This window comes from Galeopterus variegatus, unplaced genomic scaffold (assembly GCF_000696425.1).
Source record: "Galeopterus variegatus unplaced genomic scaffold, G_variegatus-3.0.2 Scaffold992, whole genome shotgun sequence".
Classification (NCBI taxonomy): Eukaryota; Metazoa; Chordata; class Mammalia; order Dermoptera; family Cynocephalidae; genus Galeopterus; species Galeopterus variegatus.
In genome coordinates this window covers 275475-301636 of record NW_007727103.1, presented here as the reverse complement: position 1 = coordinate 301636, position 26162 = coordinate 275475, and the positions used below count along the sequence as shown (strand labels likewise).

General features: G+C 34.7%; 1 protein-coding gene across 1 annotated transcript in view; it reads left to right on the top strand.

The window, feature by feature from the left end:
* MKLN1 (muskelin 1, intracellular mediator containing kelch motifs) overlaps positions 1 to 26162 on the top strand; it is a 173691-nt gene that overhangs the window by 99976 nt on the left and 47553 nt on the right. The window contains exons 9-12 of the mRNA XM_008574054.1: positions 4931 to 5043; positions 13906 to 14118; positions 21333 to 21554; positions 24619 to 24748. Coding sequence (XP_008572276.1) covers positions 4931 to 5043; positions 13906 to 14118; positions 21333 to 21554; positions 24619 to 24748 — 678 coding nt within the window. The remainder of the gene's footprint in view (positions 1 to 4930; positions 5044 to 13905; positions 14119 to 21332; positions 21555 to 24618; positions 24749 to 26162) is intronic.

Sequence of the window (26162 nt, the reverse complement as noted above, 5' to 3'; positions counted from 1 at the left end):
TCAGCCAGTGAGCGGGAACCGGTCTGTATGTGGGATCCGAACCCTCGGCGGGAGCGCCACCGCGCTCCCAAGCGGCACACTGTAGCAGTGCGCCACCGGGCCGGCCCCAATATGGCTATATTTCTGAAGCACATATAATATGCCACTTTTTCTTTCGTACAGTTATCAGAAAGGAGTTCTGAAATACAGTTGGCCCTCTGTATCCATGGGTACCATATTTGTGGATTCAACCAATTGGTGATTGAAAATATTCAGAAAGAAAACAAAAAATAATAATACTACAATAAAAAATAATATAAATAAAAAGATACAGTGTAACAACCATTTACATAGCATTTACGTTGTATTAGATATTATAAGTAATCTGGAGATGCTTTAAAGTGTGCGGGAGGATGTGCATATGTTACATGCAAATATACATACTATGCCGTTTTAGATAAGGGACTCAAGTATCTGCGTGCAGGGAATCCTGGAACCAATCCCCCACAGATGACCAAGGGAAGACTATATAATTAAGAATACAAAGTACTATTATCTCAGGGGTAAAATGCAACCTTTTAGCAAGGAAAGAAACATATGTTGAATTCACCCAAAAGGTTAGTCTCTAGATAGTTTTGTAATCATAGCTTTATGTAAGAATACAGCTCTATTTTAAAAGAGAGGGATTTATTATTGGTTGATAATCTGCTGGGTCATAATAGTTCAAGGAAATGGCCTGAGGAAGGGAAGGGTAAAGAGCATTTAAAATATCTTTCCCCTTCTAATTTATTCCTCTTTTCAAAAATTGCATGTCAGTTTATTAAGGAAGGTTTTAAACTCTTAGTCTAAATATCTTTACAAAGTTTCATTTTTGTCTTAAAAGATAATGGTGTGTCTCTTAAATCCTTTTCTTAAAATTTCCTTTGTTTTTCCCTTGGTATCTAGTTAAACTAAGAATTGAGCTAACTTCTTTCACCACCCTGTTAACCCTTCTGCTGCCTCTTCTTTTTGACACATAAATTTTATCTATGTTTTGAGCCTAAGTTATGTCAGTGTGTAATATATGCATTATACGTAGTTTCAAAGTGGAAAAACTGATTTAATTACGAAAATAGTGCGCCATCTTGTGGAGGATATGGAATCAGCACAGTCTGATTTACCCCTAAGGAATCACCGTAGAATGATAGATATTGCAGTCGGGCCCTTCAGATATAAAGGCTGTTTCATTGTGTGTGATGGTGTGAAGGCACTGATATCTTTACATATCTTAACATTTCTACCTTATATTTTAGTGTATATAAGATGTGTAGAGTGGTACTATAGGTACTAAGTAGCTCTGGGGTTTATGTGGTACTGGTACCAAGTTGGTAGATATTCTGTACCAAAGAATGTGGTTGAATTTTAGTTTTTGTGGCCTGAGTAATTATAGATTGGTTGATTGGTGATTGATTGACTTATTATCTTCAAATGAGATTGGTTTGACATTTTGAATATAGATTATTATTGGCCACTTTACCTCCAATCCCTCTTATTCCCTTGGTTTTCCTTTTCAGCCAGTCCTTTGGGCTGCAGTTTTCAGATCTTACCTTGTCACCCTTCTGCTAAAGATATTCTGTAGCTTCTCTGCTATCTGTAGAGTCAAGTTCAAAGCCCTTATATTGTCATTTCACCCTTTCCATGATAAGGCCATTACCTTTCTTTTTAACCTCATCTCCACTTACCACCTATGTGTTCTTTTAAATCAAACAATGCATTTGTTCATCACACAGTTTAACTACTTTACATGTATTATCTAATTTAATTCTCACAGTAGTTTTATGACATAGGTACTGTATTACATTTTAGAGTTTAGGAAGCCAGAACTTGGCAGTGATCACATAGCTGTAGTGATAGAGCCAGAATTGTAGACAAGATCTGCCTGACTTTGGAGTCCATGTCTTTTAAAACACTGTTGGTGTGTTTTTCTTTTTTTGTACCTTTGTTATTCTTTTTACTCTGCTTGAAAAGTTCTCTTTTCTGTCCCCCATTTTGCCTACCAGAACACAAAGCCACCTTCTGATGCATAGGTCTAATACCACTGTCACCACAAAACCTCTCCTGAGTCCCCTCAACCAGGTACCTCTCTTCCCTCTTTTTGAACTCCCATGGTGCTTTTTATCTTTCTTATGGCGTGTAGTCATCTCTGCATTATGGTGATTTATGTGCCTATTTTACATTCTTGACTAGACTGTAAGCTCCTTGTAGATAGGGGCTATGTTTCCTTTCTTTTTATTTTCTAAAGTGCTTGGCCAATTCAGATCAGTATTCAAAAAATATTAAACAAACATTCCTCTAAATGCTGGGATAAGTGAATAGCCAGTATAGCCTTTACTCCATTAAAAAAAAATATAGGGAAAGGGCTGCTGCCTGAGGAAGATTATACTGTCTCAGGATGTACTTGAATTGTTATAGAACCTATAAGCATGAGAATGGCCTTCCATTAAACCATTTACTACCCTGCTGCAAATATTAATGCTTTTTCTTTTGTCTTTTCTACTTTAGTTTTCTCTATGGTTGTCTCCAGTTATTTCCGTAATTTTTAAAGGTCTTTGATATCCTTTATACATTAAATAATACTTTGCTGGTGTTTGTTTCTAGAAAATAATTCATCTTTGAATGACTTAAATGATTAGATAATTTAATTTAAAAATTTTGTTATGCATTTTCATTCAGGTACATCAAAAAGTCTAGTTTCCATCCAATTCATTTAATTTTACTATTCAACTTCAGCTGGGATCACAAAGCTTTCATGGACAGGAATGACATCTTGGCTTAATTCCACTGAGATGCTTGCTCTGTGCCAGATTTTATTTTGCTCAGCTATCAATGAGGCTGTTGTGGAAATGTGGGTTTTCTTTGCTGTGAGAATTTATGCGTACAAAGAGACCTGCTTTTCAGAAAGAACATTGAGAACCCGGAGCCCAAGAGGAAGGGTTATTAAAGTTAATGAACCAGGGTAACCTTATCCAAAGGGTGCCCAGAAACACTGTAAAACAAAAGGTCAATTGCTATTGCTGTTTTAGTTGTATACACTCTCCCTCTCCAGGCTTCAGAATTTAATAGGGTTAATTGCCTTTATAGTGAGGCCTTGGCAAATAATTTTTAAGCCAGATGAAAGTTCTTTAATTTTTTTTTTCCTTGTAAAATTAGAAGTGTCTGGGCATTACTGTGTGCCATTTGGAAAACAGAATGTTACTTAACTAATGGTAACGTATTGTTGTACAGTTCTGAGATATGACAGTTTTTTTAGTAGTTTAAAATAATTGCCATTATTTTGCATTTTTACAGTGCCAAAAGTGTTCTACATATCAAATTAATCATGGAATCATATACAGTAATATCATTTTTATTGCATCTATGGTACTTAGTAATTACAAAGTATTTTTTACTTTTGTGCATGTTTTAAAGATAGAAGTGCTCTTCATTCTCGAGAGCCTTCAGAATGTTTTCATGTAACTTATATCTGAAGAACTCCACAACACTGAGAATTTTGTAAATGAAAAAACTAAGACCCTGGGAAGTTAAAAGACCTGTACTTGATCACCCAGTTAGCACTAGAACACAGTCTTGCTCCAGTAGACTATCCAGAGAGCAATGAGGCATTGTTTTGATTTCCCTGGGTTACTGGGAGATAGAATGGATGTTTCATTTAGAAAATTCACTTAGAGTTTGAAATTATGACAACAGTCTGTTAGAAGACAGCCCAACTCTGAATAGCAAGAGGTTTCTTAAACAGTGTTCCAGTATTTCCAAGTGAACTTTGAATTGTAACCCTTTAGGGTGGGAAATAACTTAGATGATAGTCACCACATATATGAGGGCATTTCAAAAACTTTGTGGAAAAAATAGGATTAAGATAACACAAATCTTTCCATGAACTTTTTGAAGTACCCTCATATAGACGTAGGGACATGTCAGTTAGACTAGATGGCTTTACAGATTTCCTGTAATGTTTAATTTGACTTTTTAAAAAACATAATTGGTGAGCTTGTGTAACCAGTAGACATAGACATTTACAAAGGGAGAAAATATTTGAAGAAAGGAAAGGCACTATCATTGTATAAAGAACGATCTATGATTTACACTGTTATGTGTAAAGATTCACTATTCACTGAGCAAGAAATTGGTTTTGTCATAGTATAAAGTCCCATATATGTAATAGACATTTCAGAGACAGAAGAAACAAAATTCTCAAGAATACCTAGAATGACTTAAAAGTTAATGTCTCGGGAATTAAACCTACCGCAACATATTTGGGAAAATTTTCCCCAGTTTTCATGGGAATACCAAAGCTATACATCAGTTTATTCTTAAGATATTTAACTTTAACTTATAGCTAATTTAAACATAGTTTTTGATATTGCAATAGGGAAAAGCCACCTTTAATGCGAAGTGTTTTCAGAAACAGCTAGGTGTTCTGATGTTATATTTTTACACTTTGTATTCCTCTTGGGTTTCTGTTTTTACTGTCTGAAGAGAAAATTTCATAGGTCTTCAGTGGATAAAAAGTGGCTGCATTGTTAAGCTGGTAAATGTAAACTTTTCATGGCCTAACACAGAAACTTCTAAACTGGCTGCACATCATATTCATCTGAGACACTTTAAAAATACAGACTCCTTTTTACCCACTGAAGACCTATGAAATCAGAATCTTAAGGAATACCTCCTGGTTATCTGTATTTTTATAAGTCTCTCAAAAGAGTGGTTCTGCAGCAGGCTTTCCATATATTCTTGTTTAGGAAATACTAGTTTAGCATGTATTTTGGAAAGTTATCATTTAAAAAATCTCATTTTTAAATTCATTTAGATTTACCTTCTTAAATTATCTTAGAAACAACAGGCTAGGTCTGAGCGCCTATGCTTATTTGTTTTTACGTGTATTTTTTTACACATATTTTTCTGATTTTCATAGAGACCGTTTATTTGTTTGGTGGCTGGGATGGAACACAAGATCTCGCTGACTTCTGGGCGTACAGTGTGAAGGAGAACCAGTGGACATGTATCTCTAGAGACACTGAGAAAGAGGCAAGTTCTCAGACTTCTCATACATCTGTATTACAGTAGGGGCATGGGTGTACACTTCTCTTTGTGTATGATTGTATTCTTTAATGTCTGTCAGCAGTGGTAGCAAAATAATTTGTGGTAAACAAGTTTGGTTTAAGTACTCCTGCATTCCAGCTTCTATACCTAGTTCTTCAACTACTTAGCATGCAAATCTGTTTTATAAAAGATAAATGGAAATGGGTATTTTTGTATTGTTTAGTTTTTAAACTACTTTAGCCCAGAAATGTAACTGTATAACTCTCTTTTTTCTCATGTTCCTGTTACATCTATTCTTGTTTTCAGCATTCATCTTATTTTTATTTCCTCTGGAAAAACGTGCTTTTGATGTTCTGGCCCCTTGCTATCTTACTGTTTTGGCACCTCACTATTTCACTGTATATCAGTGTTCATAAATGATTTTTTTTTTTTTTAAAGATGACCGGTAAGGGGATCTCAACCCTTGGCTTGGTGTTGTCAGCACCACGCTCAGCCAGTGAGCAAACCGGCCATCCCTATATAGGATCCGAACCCGTGGCCTTGGTGTTATCAGCACCGCACTCTCCCGAGTGAGCCACAGGCCAGCCCATAAATGATATATTTTTAATTAAAATTGTATACACATGTGTGTTTCTAGCTATACATATATACATAAAGCATTTCCATAGTGAATAAGGTGGCTTGAGTTTATAGCTTTGAATTAAACAAGCACATGATTATACATTGGGATAAAGCAAATATTAATTTATTATTTTTTTCAAATCTTCATAGAACTTTTTTTTATTGCACCCTCCATCTAAGCTGTTTCAGATTATGAAGTGAAAAACAAACTATAACAAAACAGTAGAAGTCACAAATGAAAGGGAGAGAAAAAAACCTAATTTCAAAACTCACTGATTTTGGTCTAGAAGGCCATTTCAAAAGATCTGGTGCTGTGTCTTTAATTCCAGGAAACTGGTTTTTTGCTTACTCGTTGTGTTCCAGGGATTAATCATTTGGATAGTTTTTATTTTTTCAAAAAGATCTTGAAATTCTGGTTTCTTTTTCTTACCCCTGGTAAAAGTATGTAAGAATGGCTTTCACTTTTCAGTACTGAAGTACTGTTTTCTGAAATGGTTATTTCTATATTCTTTCAAAAAGATCTTGAAATTCTGGTTTCTTTTTCTTACCCCTGGTAAAAGTATGTAAGAATACTTTTCAGTACTGAAGTACTGTTTTCTGAAATGGTTATTTCTATATTCAAAAAAAAATAATAGCAATTTGTTTCTCTTAAGCTATTTTAAATCTAGGTTGATTGCACCTGGAATTATTCTTAATTAGTCTAGGATTCATCCTGAAATCCTCCCTCTTCTTCATTGAATGTATCTAATTAGTGCCTATGTTCCAGCAGTTCTAGCATTTGTGTCTTTTCTTTTCTATTCCTTTTGGCATTAATTCCAGCTTTATGGTTTCTTAAACTTTTTTATCTCCATTGTTGATCCCCAGGTGCATTCTTCACTCATCAACACAGTCCTTAAAAAACATATTTAGCCATGTGACACCTCTGCTTAAACCCTGTGGTTAGCTGCAGTCCCTGTTTTAGTTACTTATTACATTTTATCTATTACATTACAAGCACCTACAAAACTTCAGTGGCATACAGTGATAAGTGCTTATTTGCTCGTGAGTCTACAGGTTGGCTGGGTCATTCTTTTGGTTTTGGCTGAGCTCATTTGTCCGGGAGTCAGCTGTCTGTTGGCTGGTCTAGGATGGCTTCAGCTGGGACTACTTGGTTGTGTTCTACTTAGTTGCTTACTCTCTTATAGGCTAGCTGGGACTTGTTCACATGGCAGAGGCAGGGACCCAAGGGGGATGAAGTACAGATGAGCAGTTCATGAAGTTTCTTCTTGTCTTATTAGAGAAAAGAAGTCATGTAACCAAGTCCAGAGTCAGTGTATGGTGGTGGGCACTATTAAAGGACATAGATATAGGGAATTGTGAATATTAACAACAACTACAAGAATAAAACAATTTAACTACCTCAGTTCCTTTCACTTAAAGACTCCAAATTTCTCATCAAGTTTTTGGTCTCTGCTTTTCAAGCCTCTTCTCCTAATTTTATGTGCCAGCCAGACTCATTGTTGCTAAAATTATTCAACTTTCTCACCTGTGTTCTTTGGCAGCATCGTTTTCCGTTTGGATTTACCTAGTAAATACCTGTTTATTCTTTAAAACTCAGTTCAAACTTCACTTGCTCTGTGAAGCCTTTTTTGGACTTCCCCAAGCAGAGTTAAAGCTTCCTTTGGTGTGCTCACTTAACCCCTTTTAGTACTTGAATGGGTTACTATAATGATTGGTTTACATTCCTGTTTCCCTACCTAGACTCTGAATTCCTTCAAGGCGTGGGTCATATTCTTTGGAGTTTATGTGTTTTAAGTATATAACACAGATGTTTACTTTTTAGTGAGTAAATAGGTGAGGTAAGTTAAGTGAAAAGTTAATCCTTGAGAAAAGCAAGGGAATGATAAATACAAAATTCAGGAGAATGGCTGCTTCGGGGTGGGTGCTTTACAGAGGATTTCAAAGGCAATTTTGATTTCAGCTTCTGAAGGTGGACTTGGGTAGATAACTGTTCATTCTGTTATTTTTTTATACCATATATATATATATGTTGTAAGTAATACTTAGAATGCAGTTAGTCATTACTTTAAAACTAGTGCTGGAAAAAGAGAGATTATTTTGATGAGAACACTTTGTATATGTTGAAGTCAGTAGAGATAAGTAAAGGGGTTTCTCAGTACTGGAGATTTATAATAATTTGCTATTGCTCTCTTTATATAGACTCCTAAACACCTTTTGTTGATCTGCCTGTGAATTGAATGGTAATATATAGGGCTCTAGCCAGTACAGTTCTTTCAGTATTCTCTTGTAAAGGTTAACTATAAAAATTGATATTTTGTAATATGGTTGTAAGCTGTGATTATTAATGAAAATGAAATTTACAGCAAGCAATATCTTGGAAAAAGCTGGATTATAGCTTTTCATAAAGGAAGGGTAGGAAAGTGTCCTTGACTTTTATTTTTTTAAATCATGTTTCTTGTTTTCTTAGGTATTTCTGACCGTATTTATGGAATTCTAGAGTAGAAGGAATTAGACCTGGCTCTTCTTGTTGGATTTTACTTGTACTCAAACTTGCATCTCAAACTTGATGGTCTCAGGATCCCCTTACACTTTTAAACAAAAACCCATTGGTTTTCTCTGTTTTATTTGGGTTATATTTATTGAAAATTGCTATATTAGAAATTAAAGTCAAGAACTTTAAAAATACTTCTTTATCAATTAATTTAAAATAATAATAAACCTACATGTTAACAGAAATAACATTTTTATTAAAATTTAGTGAGAAGGGTGGCATTGTTTTGCATTTTTATAAATCTCTTTAATGCCTAGCTAAGTGGAAGAGAGCTAGATTCTCGTATCTGCTTCTGTATTTACTCTCTTGCAATGCAGTTTTGCATGAAATATATGAAGAAAATTGGACCTTGCATAGATATGTTTTTGGAAGGAAAGTAGTATTTTAATAGACTTTTCAGGTAATTGCATATGTTCTTCTTTGATCTCATACCCAAAATTGGCAAATGGTTGTTTCTTAGAGGTAGTTGCAGTACAGGCTCTGAAACCACATCAGCTAACTTTTTATATCCTGCTATGTTAAAATCCACTGGTCTCTCTTGATCTTTAAATAGATCTTTTATCTATGCATGTGTTTTGGGTTTTTTTAATCCCTGTGTTAGTCTCTTAAAATGTTGGTTCCCTGAGTTATGTACATCTTCCAAATAGTGACATATTTTATTATACAGTATCCAAAAAATCACATTTGTTAATGTCACCATCAGTCTCAGAAAAGTCTTTTAAGTATTGGGAAGGTGTCAAGATTATAGTGGCAGATAGGAGTTTTCCAATATTTGAATTTTTGCTTAAAAACATGCATTGTATCATTGGCAACAAATTATGTCAGTTTTCCTTTATAGTGGTATGCTTTCTTCGTTCATTTTTGAGAAAATGTCTGCCATAACCATAGTGTCTGAATAACCATACTTTGATCATTAGTTGTTCTTGCAAGTAAATATGGTGTTCCATGAAAAAGCAACTACATCAGCTTGCAACTGAAACAGTTGCATAGGTGCTTTTCCTTGAGACAACCATAATACGTCAGGTGGCATCGTTGTATTATTTACTTATCTATTTTTTAAGAGATCTTAACCCTCAACTTGGTGTTGTCAGCACCACACTCTCCCAAGTGAGCCATGGGCTGGCTCTAAGTGGCATCGTTTTAGTTTTCTATAATATTTGGCTTAATAGAAGGCAGGTGGATACATATCTACTTCTGCATTCAGTTGTATCAGAAAGTCATGTAGCCTCTGGAAAATTTCATTTATACTTGTAAGAGAATGAGAGTGAAAAGACACATTTTTTATCTGGGTATTATGAGAATAACTTTGACCTTGTGGGACTCCCTGAAATGCCTTGGAGACCCCAGACTACACTGAGAACTGCTGCTTTAATCTAATCCACAGTCCCTATTCAGGTATAGACAATTATCCCAATAATGCCCAGTAATGCCCGTTATAGGCATCCCTCTGTCACCCACAACCTTCCATCCCTGTCTCAGGATTTAGTCCATAATCATGCATTGCATTTTGGTGTCATGCATCCTTAGTATTTTTTAGTCTGTAATAGTTCTTCAACCTTTCTTTGTCTTTCCCGACTGATGTTTTTGAAGAGTACAGAGCAGTTTTTTTGTGGAATATCCCTCAGTTGGGTTTATCTGATGTTTCCTTAGGATTAGATTTAGATTGTGCATTTTTAGCAGTAATAACATACGGATGACATTGGCTTCTCCTTGGTATATCATTTCAGGAGACTCATTATGTCAATTTGTCTGATGTTAGCTTTGATCACTTGGTTAAGGAAGTGCTTAGCAGATCCTACTATTTTGTAATTAATAAGGAATTTATGGGGGAACATTTTAAGATTTTGAAAATATCGTGTTACTCATCAAACTCTCACCCTTTTAGCATCCATTCATGAAAGCTTTTTGTTAAAATCTTTTCCCAGAGTGGTTGTACCATTTTATACTCCTGCCAGCAATGTATGCAACTTCTGGTTGCTCTCCATCTTCTTTCCCCATTGATTTACTTTGGCATCTTGGTCCAAAATCAGTTATCACTTGTCTTTTTATGGACTCTCTATTCTGTTCAGTTATATTTTGGTCTCTTCTTATACCGATATGATACTCCTTTGATTACTGTAGCTTTATAGTAACTCATGAGTCAGGTAATGTAAAACCTTTTTGTTCTTTTTTCAAAATTACTTTAGCTCTTCCACATCCTTTGCATTTTCATATTAATTGTAGAATTATCTTGTCATTTTCTAAAACATTGGGATTATGATAGAGAATGTGATGAATCTATAAATCAATTTGGAGAGAGTTGACATCTTAATAATATTGAGTCTTCTAATTCATGAACTTGGTTTAATCTCCATTTATGCCCGTCTTTATTATCTCCCAGCACTCTTGGGAGTTTTCAGTATAGAGTTCTTGACTATTTTAACTAAATTGATCTCAGTGTATTTTGGTTTTTTGTGCTGTTATAAATGGAATTCTGAATTTTTCGTTCTCCATCATTGGATGGTAATATAGAGAAGTACAATTGGTTTTTTAATATTGGCTTTGTAAAGCATCTCACTTTGCTGAGTTCACTTATTATTTCTAATAGTTTCTTTTTGGATTTCTTAGGATGTTTTAAAGTCATGTCATCTGTGAATAGAGACAGTTTTACTTCTTCCTTTCCATGTTTTTCCATTATAACTTCTTGTTATTTTATTTTTTAATAAAATGATTTACTTCTTCCTTTCCATGTTTTTCCATTATAACTTCTTGTTATTTTATTTTTTAATAAAATAACACAGCTTTCTTAGTTGCACTGTGTTGGACTTCCAGAGCAATGTTAAATAGAAGTGATGAGAATAGACGTCCTTGTCTTGTGTCAGATCTTAGCAGGGGAGCATGCAATGTGTCACCATTAAGTGAAAAATTAGATTTCAGATTTTCTTACATCCTTTGTCAGAGTAAAACAGTTCCTTTCTCTTCTTATTTTGCTGTTTTTATCACAAATGTTTTGAATTTTATCAAATGCTTTTTTCTATATGTATTGATATAATCATGTTTTTCTCTTTTACTCTGTTAATGTGGCAAATTACCCTGATTGATTTTCAGATATAAAATCAACTTTTTATTCCTGAGAAAAATCCCTTTTAGTTGTATAATATTCTTTTCATACATTGTTCTATTTGATAATATTTTGTTAAAGATTAGTTTTGTAAATATATTCATAAGGGATACTAACTGTCTGTAAGTTATATCTCTACCTGCTCCTCCTTCTCCTCCTCCTCCCCACTCCCACCCCTGCTCCTCCTTCTCTTCCTCCTCCCCACTCCCACCCCTGCTCCTCCTCCTCCTCCTCCCCACTCCCACCCCTGCTCCTCCTTCTCCTCCCCACCCCTGATCCTCCTTCTCCTCCTCCCCACTCCCACCCCTGCTCCTCCTCCTCCTCCTCTTTGTCCTCCTCTTCCTTCTTTGTAATGTTGTTATTTGGTTTCAGTTTTGGGTTGTCCTCATAAAATAAGTTAGGAATGGAATAGAATATGGATTAAAAAATGGAGGTTATTTTTCCTCCTCTATTTTCTGAAAATTTTTGTCTAAAATTGATGTTATTTCTTCCTTAAATGTTTGATAAAATTTACTAGTATAGATATCTGGGTCTAGAGTACTCTTTATGGGAAGATTTTAAATTATGAATTTAATTTTTCAATAAATATAATGTCAAAATTTTCCTCTTTCATCTCATGTCATTTTGGTAAGTTATATTATTCCAAGGAATATGTCCATTTTATCTGTGATGTCAAATTTTACCTATTTTTTAATAGTCCCTTATTCTCTTTAATTTTTAGAGAATCTGTAGTGATATTTTTGCTTTCATTTCTGATATTGGCAATTTGTATTTTCTCTGCCCTTATAAAAAATTACTCTCACCTGGTGGCTTTTAATTCTATCAGTCTTTGAAAGAACCATCTTTGTTAATTTTCTCTATTTTTAATGTTTTCTCTCAGTTTCTGTTATTTTTATTCACATTTTTTTTCTTGCTTAGGGAATAATTTGCTCATCATTTTTAATAGCACTCATGCTAATTTAATTGAAGCAAGAAGTTCTTTTACTCTCCTGTTAAAATTTTAAGTTTTATAGTCTAGGAAATATGAGGTAGATGTTATATGTTACTTCATCTTTGTTTCTGAGATTATTTAATTATGAAGGAAATCCTCTCTTAAGTATAATTTTCACCTTATCTGCTTAAGATTTTCCTTGATGAAAATCTATAAAAATAAGTTTTAAAATAGTAATTAGTATGAGTACTGAAGTGTAGGTTAATCTCTAAATGTCTGGATTAATAACACTGTCAAACTGTTCTTCCTGCTTGATATTCCTTCATTTAATCTAATTAATAGTGCTAGATTACTTTTCTTATAATACTGCTTTTTTGTGTGTTATATCTTGCTATGGGAACCTTTAGTAGTTTCTTATTGCCTACAAGACTACCTCCAATCTCCTCCATCAGTTATTCACCATGCTTCCTATTTTTACTTTATACTTCACTTCTGTTGTTTCTGCAACAAGAACTCTTCATCTCAGTCATAACCACATACACTGCATTAACAAGTGTATTTTTGCTTTTGTTTCTCTCATCGTCTGGAAAAAATAATCTGGAGTAGTGAAAAGAGCACAGTTTTTGGCTCTGGTTATACTGGGGCTTAGATTTGCTATTGTACTTCCTAGTTTTGTGACTGTGGACAAATTACTTAAACTCTGTGAAATGATGATACTGTTTCTTTATAAGGTTATAAGGATTAAATGAAACACACACACACAGTTGTTTAACAAGCATTAGTTTCCTTCCTTTCCCACTTTTAACTAATTAAACTCTGCCCAGTTGAAATTCTTTTTTTCCCTCCCTGAACTCTTTTGGCCATACTACAATTTTTTTAAAAATCCTTTTATTCAGTCCTGTGATATACGTGATCTCAGTGAATTAATTTTTGTTGATAATATACTGTTCTCAATATTGTTCCCTAGTTATTTGATGTAGCTGGGTTATTTATTCAGTCAGGAGAGTCAATTGTATATAATGAAAAGGATGGATGAAGAACAAAGATTTGGATTCTCATTCTGCTCTGTCACTAGCTTACTAGCTTTCAAGATACCTTTCCTATCTGGTCTTCTATTTTGTCATCTCTAAAAGAAAAGAATTAAACCAGAGATTTTATGAAGGTTTCTTGTGATTTTGAAACTCACTGATTCTAAATATTCTTGGAGTACCTGTTTTGTGCTAGATTCTGATGAGAAATACAAAATAGTTTTTAAAGTCCAAACATATCTTAAAGTGGATTCACATGTACAGTAATAGGGAATTGAACTACTGTGCACAAATGACTAAAATGCAGTGGAGTATATGATAGAAGCCATACTGAAGGTATACTTGAGAGGGCATAGGTCGCAGAATAGTTTATCTCATCCTTCCTAGTAGATTTTAAACATTTCTAAGATTTGTGTCTCCTACTGCTTTTTTTGCTTTCCTATATTTAAGCCTAGTGTGTTGGACTCACATTTAATATGAGTTTCTGAGAAATTCTTTTAATGAAAGGTAACAAAAAAGGGCATTTAATTTTATTTTTCTGTTATTTGTTTTGAAATTGTTTCCTTTTTTTCTTTTTTGGTTTTTATGTGTGTGTGTTTGTTTTTGCTCTCTACAGAATGGTCCTAGTGCCAGATCATGTCATAAAATGTGCATTGACATTCAACGAAGGCAAATCTACACATTGGGGCGTTATTTGGATTCCTCTGTGAGGAACAGCAAATCTCTGAAAAGTGACTTCTATCGTTACGACATTGACACAAACACATGGATGTTACTAAGTGAGGATACTGCTGCTGATGGAGGGCCGAAATTGGTGTTTGATCATCAGGTTTGATAAACACTTAAACATATGATGGAATTAATTAGTGCTCAGTAGTTCTTGCTCTTAGAGTTTGTTTTAGATGTTATGCTCAGTTGTCTAATAGTGATTTCCACTACAGATACATATGACAGATAATAAAAATATTGTTTCAGTAGATATAAAGTTATTCTTTAAATTTTTTTCTTTTGTTTGGTGTGGGATAAAATACTAAGATCTCAGAACATAATAGTTAATTTATAAAAACTTTAGAGAATAGGCAGAGCAATATTAGGGAAAACAAATTTAGTTTTATGGTAAATATCCAAAAATCATAATAACAACTTGTCATTTTAATATTTTTATTTTACATTCCTGGAAGAAATTTAAAATCACTTTATAAATGAGTTCGGGAATTTGAAATCTAAAGCTTTTCTTCCAATTAGAGTGAAATATGTTTAGTTTTGTTTATAATCACAAACTCATTATAAACTTAGATAGGAATTTGACGTATACTAGATTAAGTTTGAACTCTGCATTAGTAAAAGTTATATAATGGTGTTGTAAACGAGAAGACTGCACATAGCAATATTGTAAGTCTTCTCAATATTAATATGCCTGTAGCTCTCATCATCCCCAACACTGCCATTATCATTGTTAGTGATACTTAGTCCATATCAATTCAGTGTAGGTCAAACAATACTTAGTCCATATCAATTCAGTGTAGGTCAAACAAAACAGTAACCACTTTGAGTTGTTTAGACAGTTTTACTTGGCTCAACCTGTGTTCAAAGTGGGTTTTTTTTGTAGTATAGAGTAGAAAAAGACTTTTAAAAGATCTGTAACACTGTATTGGTGAACATAGTGTTATCTAGTACTTGGGAAATGGGAAATGTTACTAGAATTATGACAGAATCTAGCTTGAGCCTAAAATCTTATCTAGGAGTTAAAACCCAAATCTTTATTTATTGTATCTTTATAAATTTTTCTTAATTCTTTGATTTAAAACTATCCTATTGCCATATAAATATTAACATGTAATTGTTATAGGGGAATGATAAGGAAAAGAGAAGTGAGTTATGCCTATCAAGTAAGCAGTAGGTGGAAAATCAAAAGCAGTGGTCTTCAAAGTACTCCCCAGATTGAATTTGGAACTTTATATAACTGATCTCAGCAAAGCTATGTACATCTCTGCCAACATTCTCAGCGTTGTTTATGTAGAAAATATGAATTCCAAGAAAAGTTAGGCTGGTTCTGATCTTTTAAAAACAGAGCATCAGCAGATAACATTAATGTTGTTAGGGAACAGTTTATTCTCTTGTTTCCAAATGGTTACATATTTCTTTTACAAAAGATGCTGATGTCTTCATTTTACAGGTTGGAAAAAGAATGGCTTAGGGATAGTCTGAGTACAGCACATATAGAGTTCTTGCGTGTGGCCTTTGTCCCTGCTGACTTTGGTTAAATCAGATGTCCCTTGGAAACTATTAAATAATGCTTGGTTTTCAACTGATTAGATGGTACAGCAGTACACTGGGGTGAAGAAACCAGGATTTCAGTCCTGTTCAGCCAACAACTAGCTCTGTGATGCTAAGCAAGTAACGTAATCTGTATAAGACTCCATTTTCTATTCTATTTTATACAAATAAAGCTATAAGTTAGAACTCACTACCTTACTTGTGGTGTTCATGACACTCCAAAAATTACTTGTGGTGTTCATGAAACTTTAGGATTTAGCACTTACTGTTCAAATTTGAGAAGAATGTGAGAAATTAGTCACGAAGTTATGTTTAAAAGTTGCTTTGCCATTTTGAATTTTAACATCTTTAAAAAAGTTAAAATTCAAAGACTTTTGGATTTCTTAAGAATATAGTGGTAGCTTAGTTCTCAAGCTTTCCATGTTGTTGCTTTGTGTGATTTTCAAGAATAATGAAAATCAAAAGATTTTTTTTAAAAAACACATACACATACAAGCCACATAGTCAACAAAACCAGAAGCCAAAGAAAGCCCACAGCTTGCAATTCCTTCTAAGTTTAACCAAAGACAACTGAAATACCCAGAACTTATGTTGAAGCTCACAGTACTGTTATTGGGAGAGCTGGGTATGCAGTGGTATGTCATTGTGGGAAATGTCAGGATTGCACCCAGGGAAGCCACAGGGGGAGTTGGTGAATTAACATGTGGAAAGTGCCTGGAAAGGCCCAGCAGTGGTAGATGTCAGAAAGCATTATTTTCCAAAAATGAAAAATACACTGTAGCAAGTGGGGACAGTGATTCCTTTTGTATTAGCCAGTGAGGAACTGGGAGAGCTCAAAGCTTGAGGTAGAACCTCCCTACACTAGATGAGGTTCATAGAGTTAGAAAAGGCATGGTTACACAGAAGCACATATTTTGAAGAAACAATTCATTTTAGTAGCACCAGAGGAAGGAATCCATGAGCAAGAACATCCCCCTTCCATAGGAACCCTCTATAGAGTTCTCTGGCCCCTCGGGTGGGAGCGCCGCCGCGCTTCCCAAGCGGCGCACTATCCAGTGCACCACCGGGCCGGCCCGAAACAATTCATTTTAGTAGCACCAGAGGAAGGAATCCATGAGCAAGAACATCCCCCTTCCATAGGAACCCTCTATAGAGTTCTCTGGTCCAGGGAAATTCAACCCACTTAAATATGAATAACTAAAAAGCAATAAACACCAAATCTTTAGAGTGGTATTCTAAAGAAAAACAATAAAAAGGGAAATAACAGCAAGGCTTCCCTTCATGTAAAAGCAGATGAAAATTATATATAAGTATTTAACATGAATTAAATGACTTTATGAAGCCTGAAACTCTGAAGAAAATCATAAAGTAGAAATTCAGAAGTGCAGATGATATAACCAAGTGATAAGAGCAGATAAAACCAGACCTACTAAAGCTCAGAAAAGAAATTTAAAAAAAAAAAGGCAAATATATTACCACTTTCAGAAATGAAGTCTAATCTGCAAGGAGCATAAAGGAATAAAGGGAAACAGAAATAAAGAAATAAAAAGGATTAGCCAGAAAATTATAGAGAAATTAGGCAAGGGATAACCAACATACACATAATTGGACACCTTAAAGAAGAAAACTAAAACAATGGAACAAATTTTTTATAAATTAAATTCAAGAAAATCTTACTGAAGAAAGAAGATTTTACTTCACATATTAAATGGGCACACTATTCAGAGAAAATTGACACAGATATTCAACTCTTAAGATGTATTTGAGTGTCACTGAATTTAAAAGATAAAGAGACCGTTTGTTAGCAACTAAATTATCAAGTTACCTATAAGAGCGCTAAAATGAGACTGGTATCAGGTTCCTCTACATCTATGTTCAATGCCAAGAGACAATAGAGCAACATCTAGAAGATATTCAAGAAAAGATAGTGTGAGCCAAGGATTTTATATCTAGCCAAACTGCCCTTGAAAACAAACACTTTTTGAGGAAATTACTAGAAAATGGAACATGAGCTGTCCAAGAAGTGGCAGGAAAAACTTCATTGGAAGAATCGAAGATCTCAGCTTATTGGCATTCTCCTTAGGTGAGATTGGATCATTGGCAGGCTGAACATAGGCTTTTACTGTCCTGTGAAATGACAAGAGACAACATTAGAATAGAGTTGAAAACGAATGCCGTGAGGAACTTCAGAATTTGTGGTAATTCTTCTAAGGTAAAAAGCAGATAGGATCATATCCAACCAGAAAAAAACAAAACAAAACAAAAAAACAGAACCTATAAGATTGCAGCAAAGGCTGGAAAATAACTTGAGTCTCAAAGTTTATATAACTGAGGAAAACATTAAATGATCAGTTGGTGACTGAATAGCAGGTCATTCTCCAGTTTGACTGAGTAGCACTTAGCACTGATAATTGTTTACAGATAAAATGTTGAGGGTACACACAGGGGCTGGAAAGATGGAGCAGTACCCCCAAGGGGCACTAGAAATCTGCTGTGTAACCCTTGACAACATCTTGTCTTACTTTTCCCCACCTGTTCCCTTGAGACAGGCTACTGTATATGCAATAGGCAGATGAATAGGAATTTTTAGAAACAGAGGACTAGACCAAAAAAAAAATCCCAAATATTTGGAAATAACTAATACCATAAGATAAGGATACCAAAAAAATTCACCAAATTAAGAATTAATCAAAGAAAAACAGCTGGCAGAATAAACCGAAGAAAACTTTTATATTGAAGTGATATTTTTAGAGCAGTTCTTGAGGATATTTCATCCATAAAAAAGAAACAATCACAAAAATTATAAATTAAACATTTGATAGTGAAATAATCTCTGAATTAAGAACAGACATACTTATCTCTAAATTAGTAAATTAGCGAGATGAAATTATGTGAGAAAAGTTAAGAAACAGAGAAAAGGTCTTGAAGTTCCAATATCTTCCTAACAGGAGTTCCAGAAAGAGAAAATGGTGACAAAAAAACAATACTCAAGGGAAAAATGAAAAAAATGCCCAGAGCTGAAGAAAGACACAGTTTTCAGATTGAAGGGTGTCACTAGGTGCAGATTAGAATAAAAGAGGGGGGAAAAAACCTTTCTAACAATATACTTCCTTAAAGAAATTTCAAGACCAGGGATTAGGAGAAAAATCCTAAAAGCTGCCACTGGGAGAAAACTGGTTACCTTTGTAGGTAAGCAAGAATCTAATTGGCACGAAGCATTTTTGAAGGTTGGCAGAAGGGAAAGTGGTAGATTGGACAACACTGGATACTTAGAAAGGTTTATAGCAGTATCTTCAAATTTTGTGAGGAGGAAGTTCTTTTGAACCCAGCTTACCATAACCTTGCCAATCTTGTGTTCCTGTGATAGGGTAAAATAAAGTCACTTACAGATTTAAAAAAAATTTTTTTTCTAGAAAAATAAATGGTTATCCACCATTTATTTGATTTTAGAAATTAAATGTCTATCTTGACAGTAGATTAGTAGTCTTCCAATTTTTGGCTTAAAAGATTTCTTGAAGTCATTGATGGAATGGCATTATCACACAGTTTTAAAAGCCATTAGCTTTTCGGAAACATTTTTCAGAGATTAAAAAACACAAAACAAATAAAAAATCAAATAAGTAGAGGTCACAAATTAGAAGGAGACCATAAGCTGATTAATAGCATAAAGTTTCCTAGATTGATTAGAATTTGATATTTGATAATAGACCCTATTAAAACTGCCTATCTTATCTAGGAAAGAACTGAGTTTAGGGATAGGTAGCTGAAAGAATAAAGTTCTTTCTGTTTTGTGCCTTGTTTGTTAAGATCTGGGAAAGAATTACCATGCTAATACAGTCAGTTACTCCTTTCTTTAATTGATTTGGACTGGTATGCTGGGAAGAGCTACCAAGATAAAGATGTTTATACTTCATGTAACAAATGAGAATAAACTCATCAAAATTAAGCTTAAATACCCACCAAAGGAAAGAGAAACTCCTTTGTAGCCATATGATGTAAAACCATAGGGACTTGGTAGCAGAAATTGGCAATTAGTAGGAATCTGTGAGTTTATGAAAACGGAAATAGACTCAATGTGGGTTCCTCAGGACTTTCAGCATTATCCTAAGTATTTGGAGAGATTTGAGCTTTACGTACTTTGAACAGGGTTAACGTAACAGCTTCAATGAAGCCCTAGGCAGAGATATACTAGTTGAATGGGGCCATACTGAGTTGTCTTCAGGAATGTATGGACTGTTTTTAATGATATGATCATTTAAGATTAAAGAATGGGGACACTTTCTGTGGAGTGAAATTTTAATATCTTAGTGTTCCAACCATATTCATCCACATTTCACCCTTGGGGAATAGTAGATATCCATCTTAATTTTTGGAACTCTACAATAAACCTGGGGAATAGAAAATGAGGTAGGTAAAGATTAGGAGATGCTAGAATCTTTTCTGTTTAATAATAACAATAATTTTGGGCCGGCCCGGTGGCGCACTGCGCTAGTGCGCCGCTTGGGAAGTGCGGCGGCGCTCCTGCCGAGGGTTCGGATCCCACATACAGACCGGTTCCCGCTCACTGGCTGAGCGAGGCGCGGGGGCAACACCGAGGGGTGTGATCCCGTTGCCGGTCCTGGTCCGGTACGGGGGCGACACTGAGGGTTGCGATCCGTTGCTGGACACGGAAAAAGACAAAAAAATAAATAAATAATAATAACAATAATTTTTAAAAGTACCTTTAAAATTATTAACACAGCTTTTGTTAAAAGTACAAGAATAGATAAATTGCAGAAGTAATTTGGTGGGAGGAGAGAATTGAACATATGAGTGTAATGGCTGATGTTTGTGCTTTAGCAAAAAAAAAAAATAGGTATTTGTGTACACAATTTATTTCTTAAATATAAATGCCACTTGTGTTTAACATCTAATTCCCCACTTGGACTATGTATTCTTTGAAATAGAGTTTGATTCTTATTTATTATCTTGTGACAAACGGCTGTTTTCTCACGTATTTTTATGAGAAGCTGTAATCTCCTTGCGTTGAAAGAATGGAATAAATCAAGGTTGGCTTTTGAACATGAATTGCATAGCTTAATTCAAAGAAAATTAAATTTATAGTGTTCTGCAGGAGGTAAAATTTTTCACACCATAGAAGTCAGTCTGGGGACTGATTGTTGCAAATGTCTTTTTGTTTAGTAGCAACATAATTTATAACAACATAATTTTTAATTTTAATTTAGTAACATAACTGTTTTGTAACAATGTAATTTGAAGAGTTTTGTAAAATAAATGCAGGAGAGGTGAATTTAGCTGTATCACTGTCACTTGCATATCCGCTCTCATATTAAATGGTAGCAGTATTAATAGGATACTTCTCTAGAATAGGAAGAAGGGAGTTTTTATAAGGAAAGTAAAAAGAAGCGTGTGATCACTATTCACCCATAGAGTCTGATCAGTATTCACTCTTATGAATAAATCAATTACCTCATGATTATGGTAAAAATTATGCAGTCTCAGGAAAGCAGGAAGTTCTTTAAACCCAAAATGTTTTACTCTCATCGGGAAAAATGGAAACCTGAAAAGGCATTTTGAAATTCATCCTGAATCTCTGCTAGGTGGTGAACAGTATTGCAATATGTGCATATGATAATCAGGGGTGGTATTTAGTATCATTAAGGACAAAGTTAAGGATTTTTATAAGAATGTAAAACTGCAAACATTGGTTTCATTTTAGCACAGGAGCAAACTAAAACTGTTCAATCTGTTGCCTTATTCTGATAGATGTGTATGGACTCAGAAAAACATATGATCTACACCTTTGGTGGTAGAATTTTGACATGTAATGGCAGCGTAGATGACAGCAGAGCCAGTGAACCACAATTCAGTGGGTTGTTTGCTTTCAACTGTCAGTGTCAAACCTGGAAACTTCTTCGAGAGGACTCCTGTAATGCTGGGCCTGAGGACATCCAGTCTCGGATAGGACACTGCATGCTATTTCACTCAGTAAGAATATTCTGCACATTGCATTATGTTATTTTGTTGTGTATATCTCTATAGGAAAAGAAGTGGGGAAATCTAATTCTTCAGTAAGAGATCAGTACTTTTCATTAGAAATAATAATTAGTGTAGTAATGATGAATAAAAATAAAACTTCCTTTATCAGTGAACTGTTTGTTAATTATGAGACTCTTCCCATCGGCCTAGTAATTCCTAAATAGTTATTACCTGAATACTAATCTAGACAATCTATGACTAATTTCACGGCTTATCCAGATATGGTAGCTATTTCCCTCTCTCATGCCTCTCTACTCATTGACTTCTTTTAGTAATTAGAGGGACAGTTTTTTTTTAATCTTCTCTTTTTTCCCCCTCTGCTATTCTTCATTAAGTTCAAAGAATTAAGAATTGATTTTATAGAGTTAGAATTAAAACTAACCACCAAAACCAACATATAGACTTTTTGCTAACCTTCTCAAATGTTTTAATGAAATCTTGGTCTTCTTTCTGCGGACACAGCTTTAAAACAATATTATGGAATATTTTAAACATATTTTTCTCTCCTCACAAGTAGAGAAAAGTGTATAATGATAAATTTCTATGTACTCATTTCTCAATTTCAACACTTATCAATAATCTGTTCATTTTTCATGTATCTACCCCACTTTTATTTAACTTCATTCCTTTTCTTGATGTTTCTTTGATTTTTAAGATTATTCTGAAGTTTTATTGTAATGGAGTATTGAAAGCTTATAGCAGATATTGTATCATTATATTTGTAAATACTGTCATGTATAACTTTAACAAATAAGTACTTTTTATTTTTATTATTATTATTATTTTGTCTTTTTCGTGACCGGTAAGGGGATCGCAACCCTTGGTGTGGTGTCGCCCGCACCGCACTCAGCCAGTGAGCGCACCGGCCATTCCTATATAGGATCCGAACCCGCGGCGGGAGCGTCGCTGCGCTCCCAGCGCTGCACTCTCCCGAGTGCGCCATGGAGTCGGCCCCAAATAAGTAGTTTTTAAAAACGTAATTGCAATACCGTTATCATATCTAACCAAAATAAAACCAATTTCTTAATATAATTTAATACTCAGTCTACATTTTTTCTAGTATACTGAAAAATGCCTTCTTATAATTGGTTTATTCAAGTCAGGATCCAAAAAAAGGTCTGCGTAGTTCATTTGTTTCTTTTAATCCATTACAGTACTTTCCCGCTCCCCGCCCAGCATCACTTATTTGTTGAAAACAGTGAGTCATTTGAGCTCTAGAATCTCCCATATTCTTAATTTGGCCAATTATCTTCATAGTGTTGTTTAATGTGTTCCTTTATCCTTCATATTTCCTATAAACTGGTAGTTACATCCAGAGGCTTGATTTTAGATTCCCTGTCCTTTGTGTGTGGGGCAGGGGGTGCAAAGGGGAAAGTGCAAGAATGCTTCATAGACACTGATTAAAAAATATCTAGAGGCATTTAATGTCTAGTTGGCATACTTTTGGTGATGTTAATGGCTTCAGGTTTTATCAGCCTGACAATTAATTATAAAATTACCTGTCAAATTTTACCTAATGGTTTTAGCAGCCACTGATATTCATTGCCTAGATTTCATTAGGGTTTCAGAAATGGTGATTTTTCTAATAATGTCATTTCTTCTGCACTTATTGACTGTGATTCTACTATAAAAAACTTCCCCTCACTATTTGGTTACCCTAAAATGCAAGCCATACAGAATAGAAAGTATAAATGTTGGGGCCGGCCTGGTGGCGCACTGCTACAGTGCGCCACTTGGGAGTGTGGCTGCCCTCCCGCCGAGGGTTCGGATCCCACATACAGACCGGCCGCTCACTGGCTGAGCGAGGTGCGGGAGCAACACCGAGGGTTGCGATCCCGTTGCCGGTCCCGGCCCGGTACGGGCGCGACACTGAGGGTTGCGATCCGTTGCCGGTCACGAAAAAAAGACAAAAAGGAAAAAAAAAAAAAGAAAAGAAAGTATAAATGTTTGATTATTTTCCTTTATTGATTTTCGTATGATTGAGTTGAGGCTCCAAAGTTATAGCTCCAATGAAGTATTATAAAAAGTATTATTATAAACTGATGAATTTTTATATATTTGATGTGTTTAAATTCAGTGCTATAGTTATTCTTTTTTATGCTCAAATTTTTCTCTGTTTTTGGCCAGTGGGAACTCCCTCCCCCTTATGTATACATATATATTTCTTTAGTAAGAGAAAAATTAATCATGGGTTCATACTGATATGTCCAATTCAAATGTAAGATTTTTTATCTTCTACTTAATGTCTTTGATTTTTTTATTTGTATTTCTTTCAAAATTAAAATCCTGCTTTATAGTAACAATATTATATTACTTGCTTTGTCTAATGGTTTTCAAATTAACAAAACAACCAACAGAATTATTGGATGCTTGTGAAATTGTTTTCTGCTAATTTTTTTGTTGAGGATATAACCCACTAGGGATGGATAGTCAAAAAGTGTGAATTAAAGTCACTAGAAATAATATTTCTCTATGTGGTCATGTCTTTGTGGTCATATCTTTATATACAAATAGGTTTATTTATTTCATGTTTTTTCCCAAATTTCAGAGATTTCTTTCTTTTGAGTTAATTTTGTTTTCTAAAGTTAAAACCGTATGTCAAGGTTTTTAACCCTGTCTTCCTGCACTGTTTCTTCCCCTGTAGCTGTCTTTTATTTGGATTTTTTTAAATCCTTCCTTTATTTTTGAAGAAAGAAGTGAACACACTCACTCTGTCTCTCTCTCTTTCTCTCTCTCATATACAGATACTCCTTTTTCTCCTTTCTTACACGAAGGCAGCGCCTATATGCGTTATTCTGTACCTTGCTTTAACTTTAACAGGATATCCTAGAGATCACCTCTTAGTAATATATAGAAAACTTTCTCTTTCCTTTTTATTCCAGCATAGTACTGGGTTGCATGGGATCTGTCATAAAGTTACTTTTGTAGAGGTTTAAATTTTAAATGGATCATTCTGAATTCTTCATGGAAGTAAAAGCTTTCTCTCCTTTGTCCTTTTTTTCTTCTTTTTCAGAAAAATCGTTGCTTATATGTATTTGGTGGCCAGCGATCAAAGACCTATTTGAATGATTTCTTTAGTTATGATGTGGACTCTGATCATGTAGACATAATTTCAGATGGCACCAAGAAAGACTCTGGGATGGGTAAGGGCATTTAGTGATTTCTTCTCTCATGTCTTAACTACTTTAGGTAGAAAACTATAGTCCATTTTCTTTTCTTTCTAACTATTCTTAACCCTTTCCACATTTATTTAAATGAAGTAATTCTGAGTAAGATGAAGAAAACTCTACCAGCATATCAGCTTATCCAGTTCTGTTTAAAAATATGAGTTATTATTTCCTTTGAGCAGAAGGACAATACATGAATTTCTAAAGGAATTCGTGTGTGCGTGCGTGCTCGTTGGAGGGGGCAGCCTTTGCAAGAATTAGTCTTACAAACTGTATATTCTATATTTGCTAATCCTTTCTACCTTCTGTTTTCACTATAGTGACCTGTGTATTAGGCACTAGCATAGTAGCGCATGTCTGTGTTCTAAGAGAGAACTTCATGTGATTGGTAATAACTTACAAGTTTACAAACTCAGCATTTAAGAAGTTATTCTTCTAATAAGAGGGTGACTGGTTTGCCCAGTTTGTGCATATTGCCCTGGCATAATTGTTAATAGTGCCCCATTCATTCTCAAAAATATCTTGTTTTGATAATATATACAGCTGTCCTACATAGTGGTTCCTTTGCTTGTGGTTACTGTATGCAGAAGAGTGACTTTGATTAGGGCCCAATGGTTTAAAATGCCTAATTTGAGCAATAGGATGAGAAATTAGGTAAACTTGCTTTTCCTTTTAGCTGTTATTTATAAAATAGGTCTTTTTATTGTTGGCTCTTTTACAAAATGAGAATTTAAAAACTGTCTCATAGATATCATTTCTGGATGCTATGTTGATTAATACAAACGTCTTCTAAAATAAAAACAACTGAAAGATTTTTAAATTAAAATAGTTGTTAATATCTAAAACATAACATAGCACCACAGTTAAAAATTGCATGTGGAGTAGTTTGACCCCCAGGACCCTACTCCCATCCTTTCTACTAGGCGGAAAGCTAGAGGTTTATTTTCTGGGGGAAATGGAATGATAGAGGCTCTGTGGAGACAGAGGTGACATGGGAGAAAATAGAAGAAGTAAACCTGTATACTGCAGAGTGGGGTTTATAACCAATTACCTGCTCTCATGATGCCAGGCATATGCCTCCTGGCAGAAGATTGGAATCACCTTCTGTGGAGCAAATGTATGGCCTCAGAGAAAAGATCTCCAAATACTGATATTGGAGACCGCCCCCCCCACCAGTAAAATGGCTGATCTTGCTGCCTACTTCCCAATACAATGGCCAGTTTCACAGTCCAGTCCTCTTACAGTGTTGCCCACTGTGCACACACAGTTTTCAGTTAACTTTTTATTTCTTCACTCTTAATGGATAGTCAGTTAAACATCTTCTATGTTAGTACTTTTACCATGAAAGAGACGAAAACAAAACAAACCTGAAAACAAATCTGAAGTAATG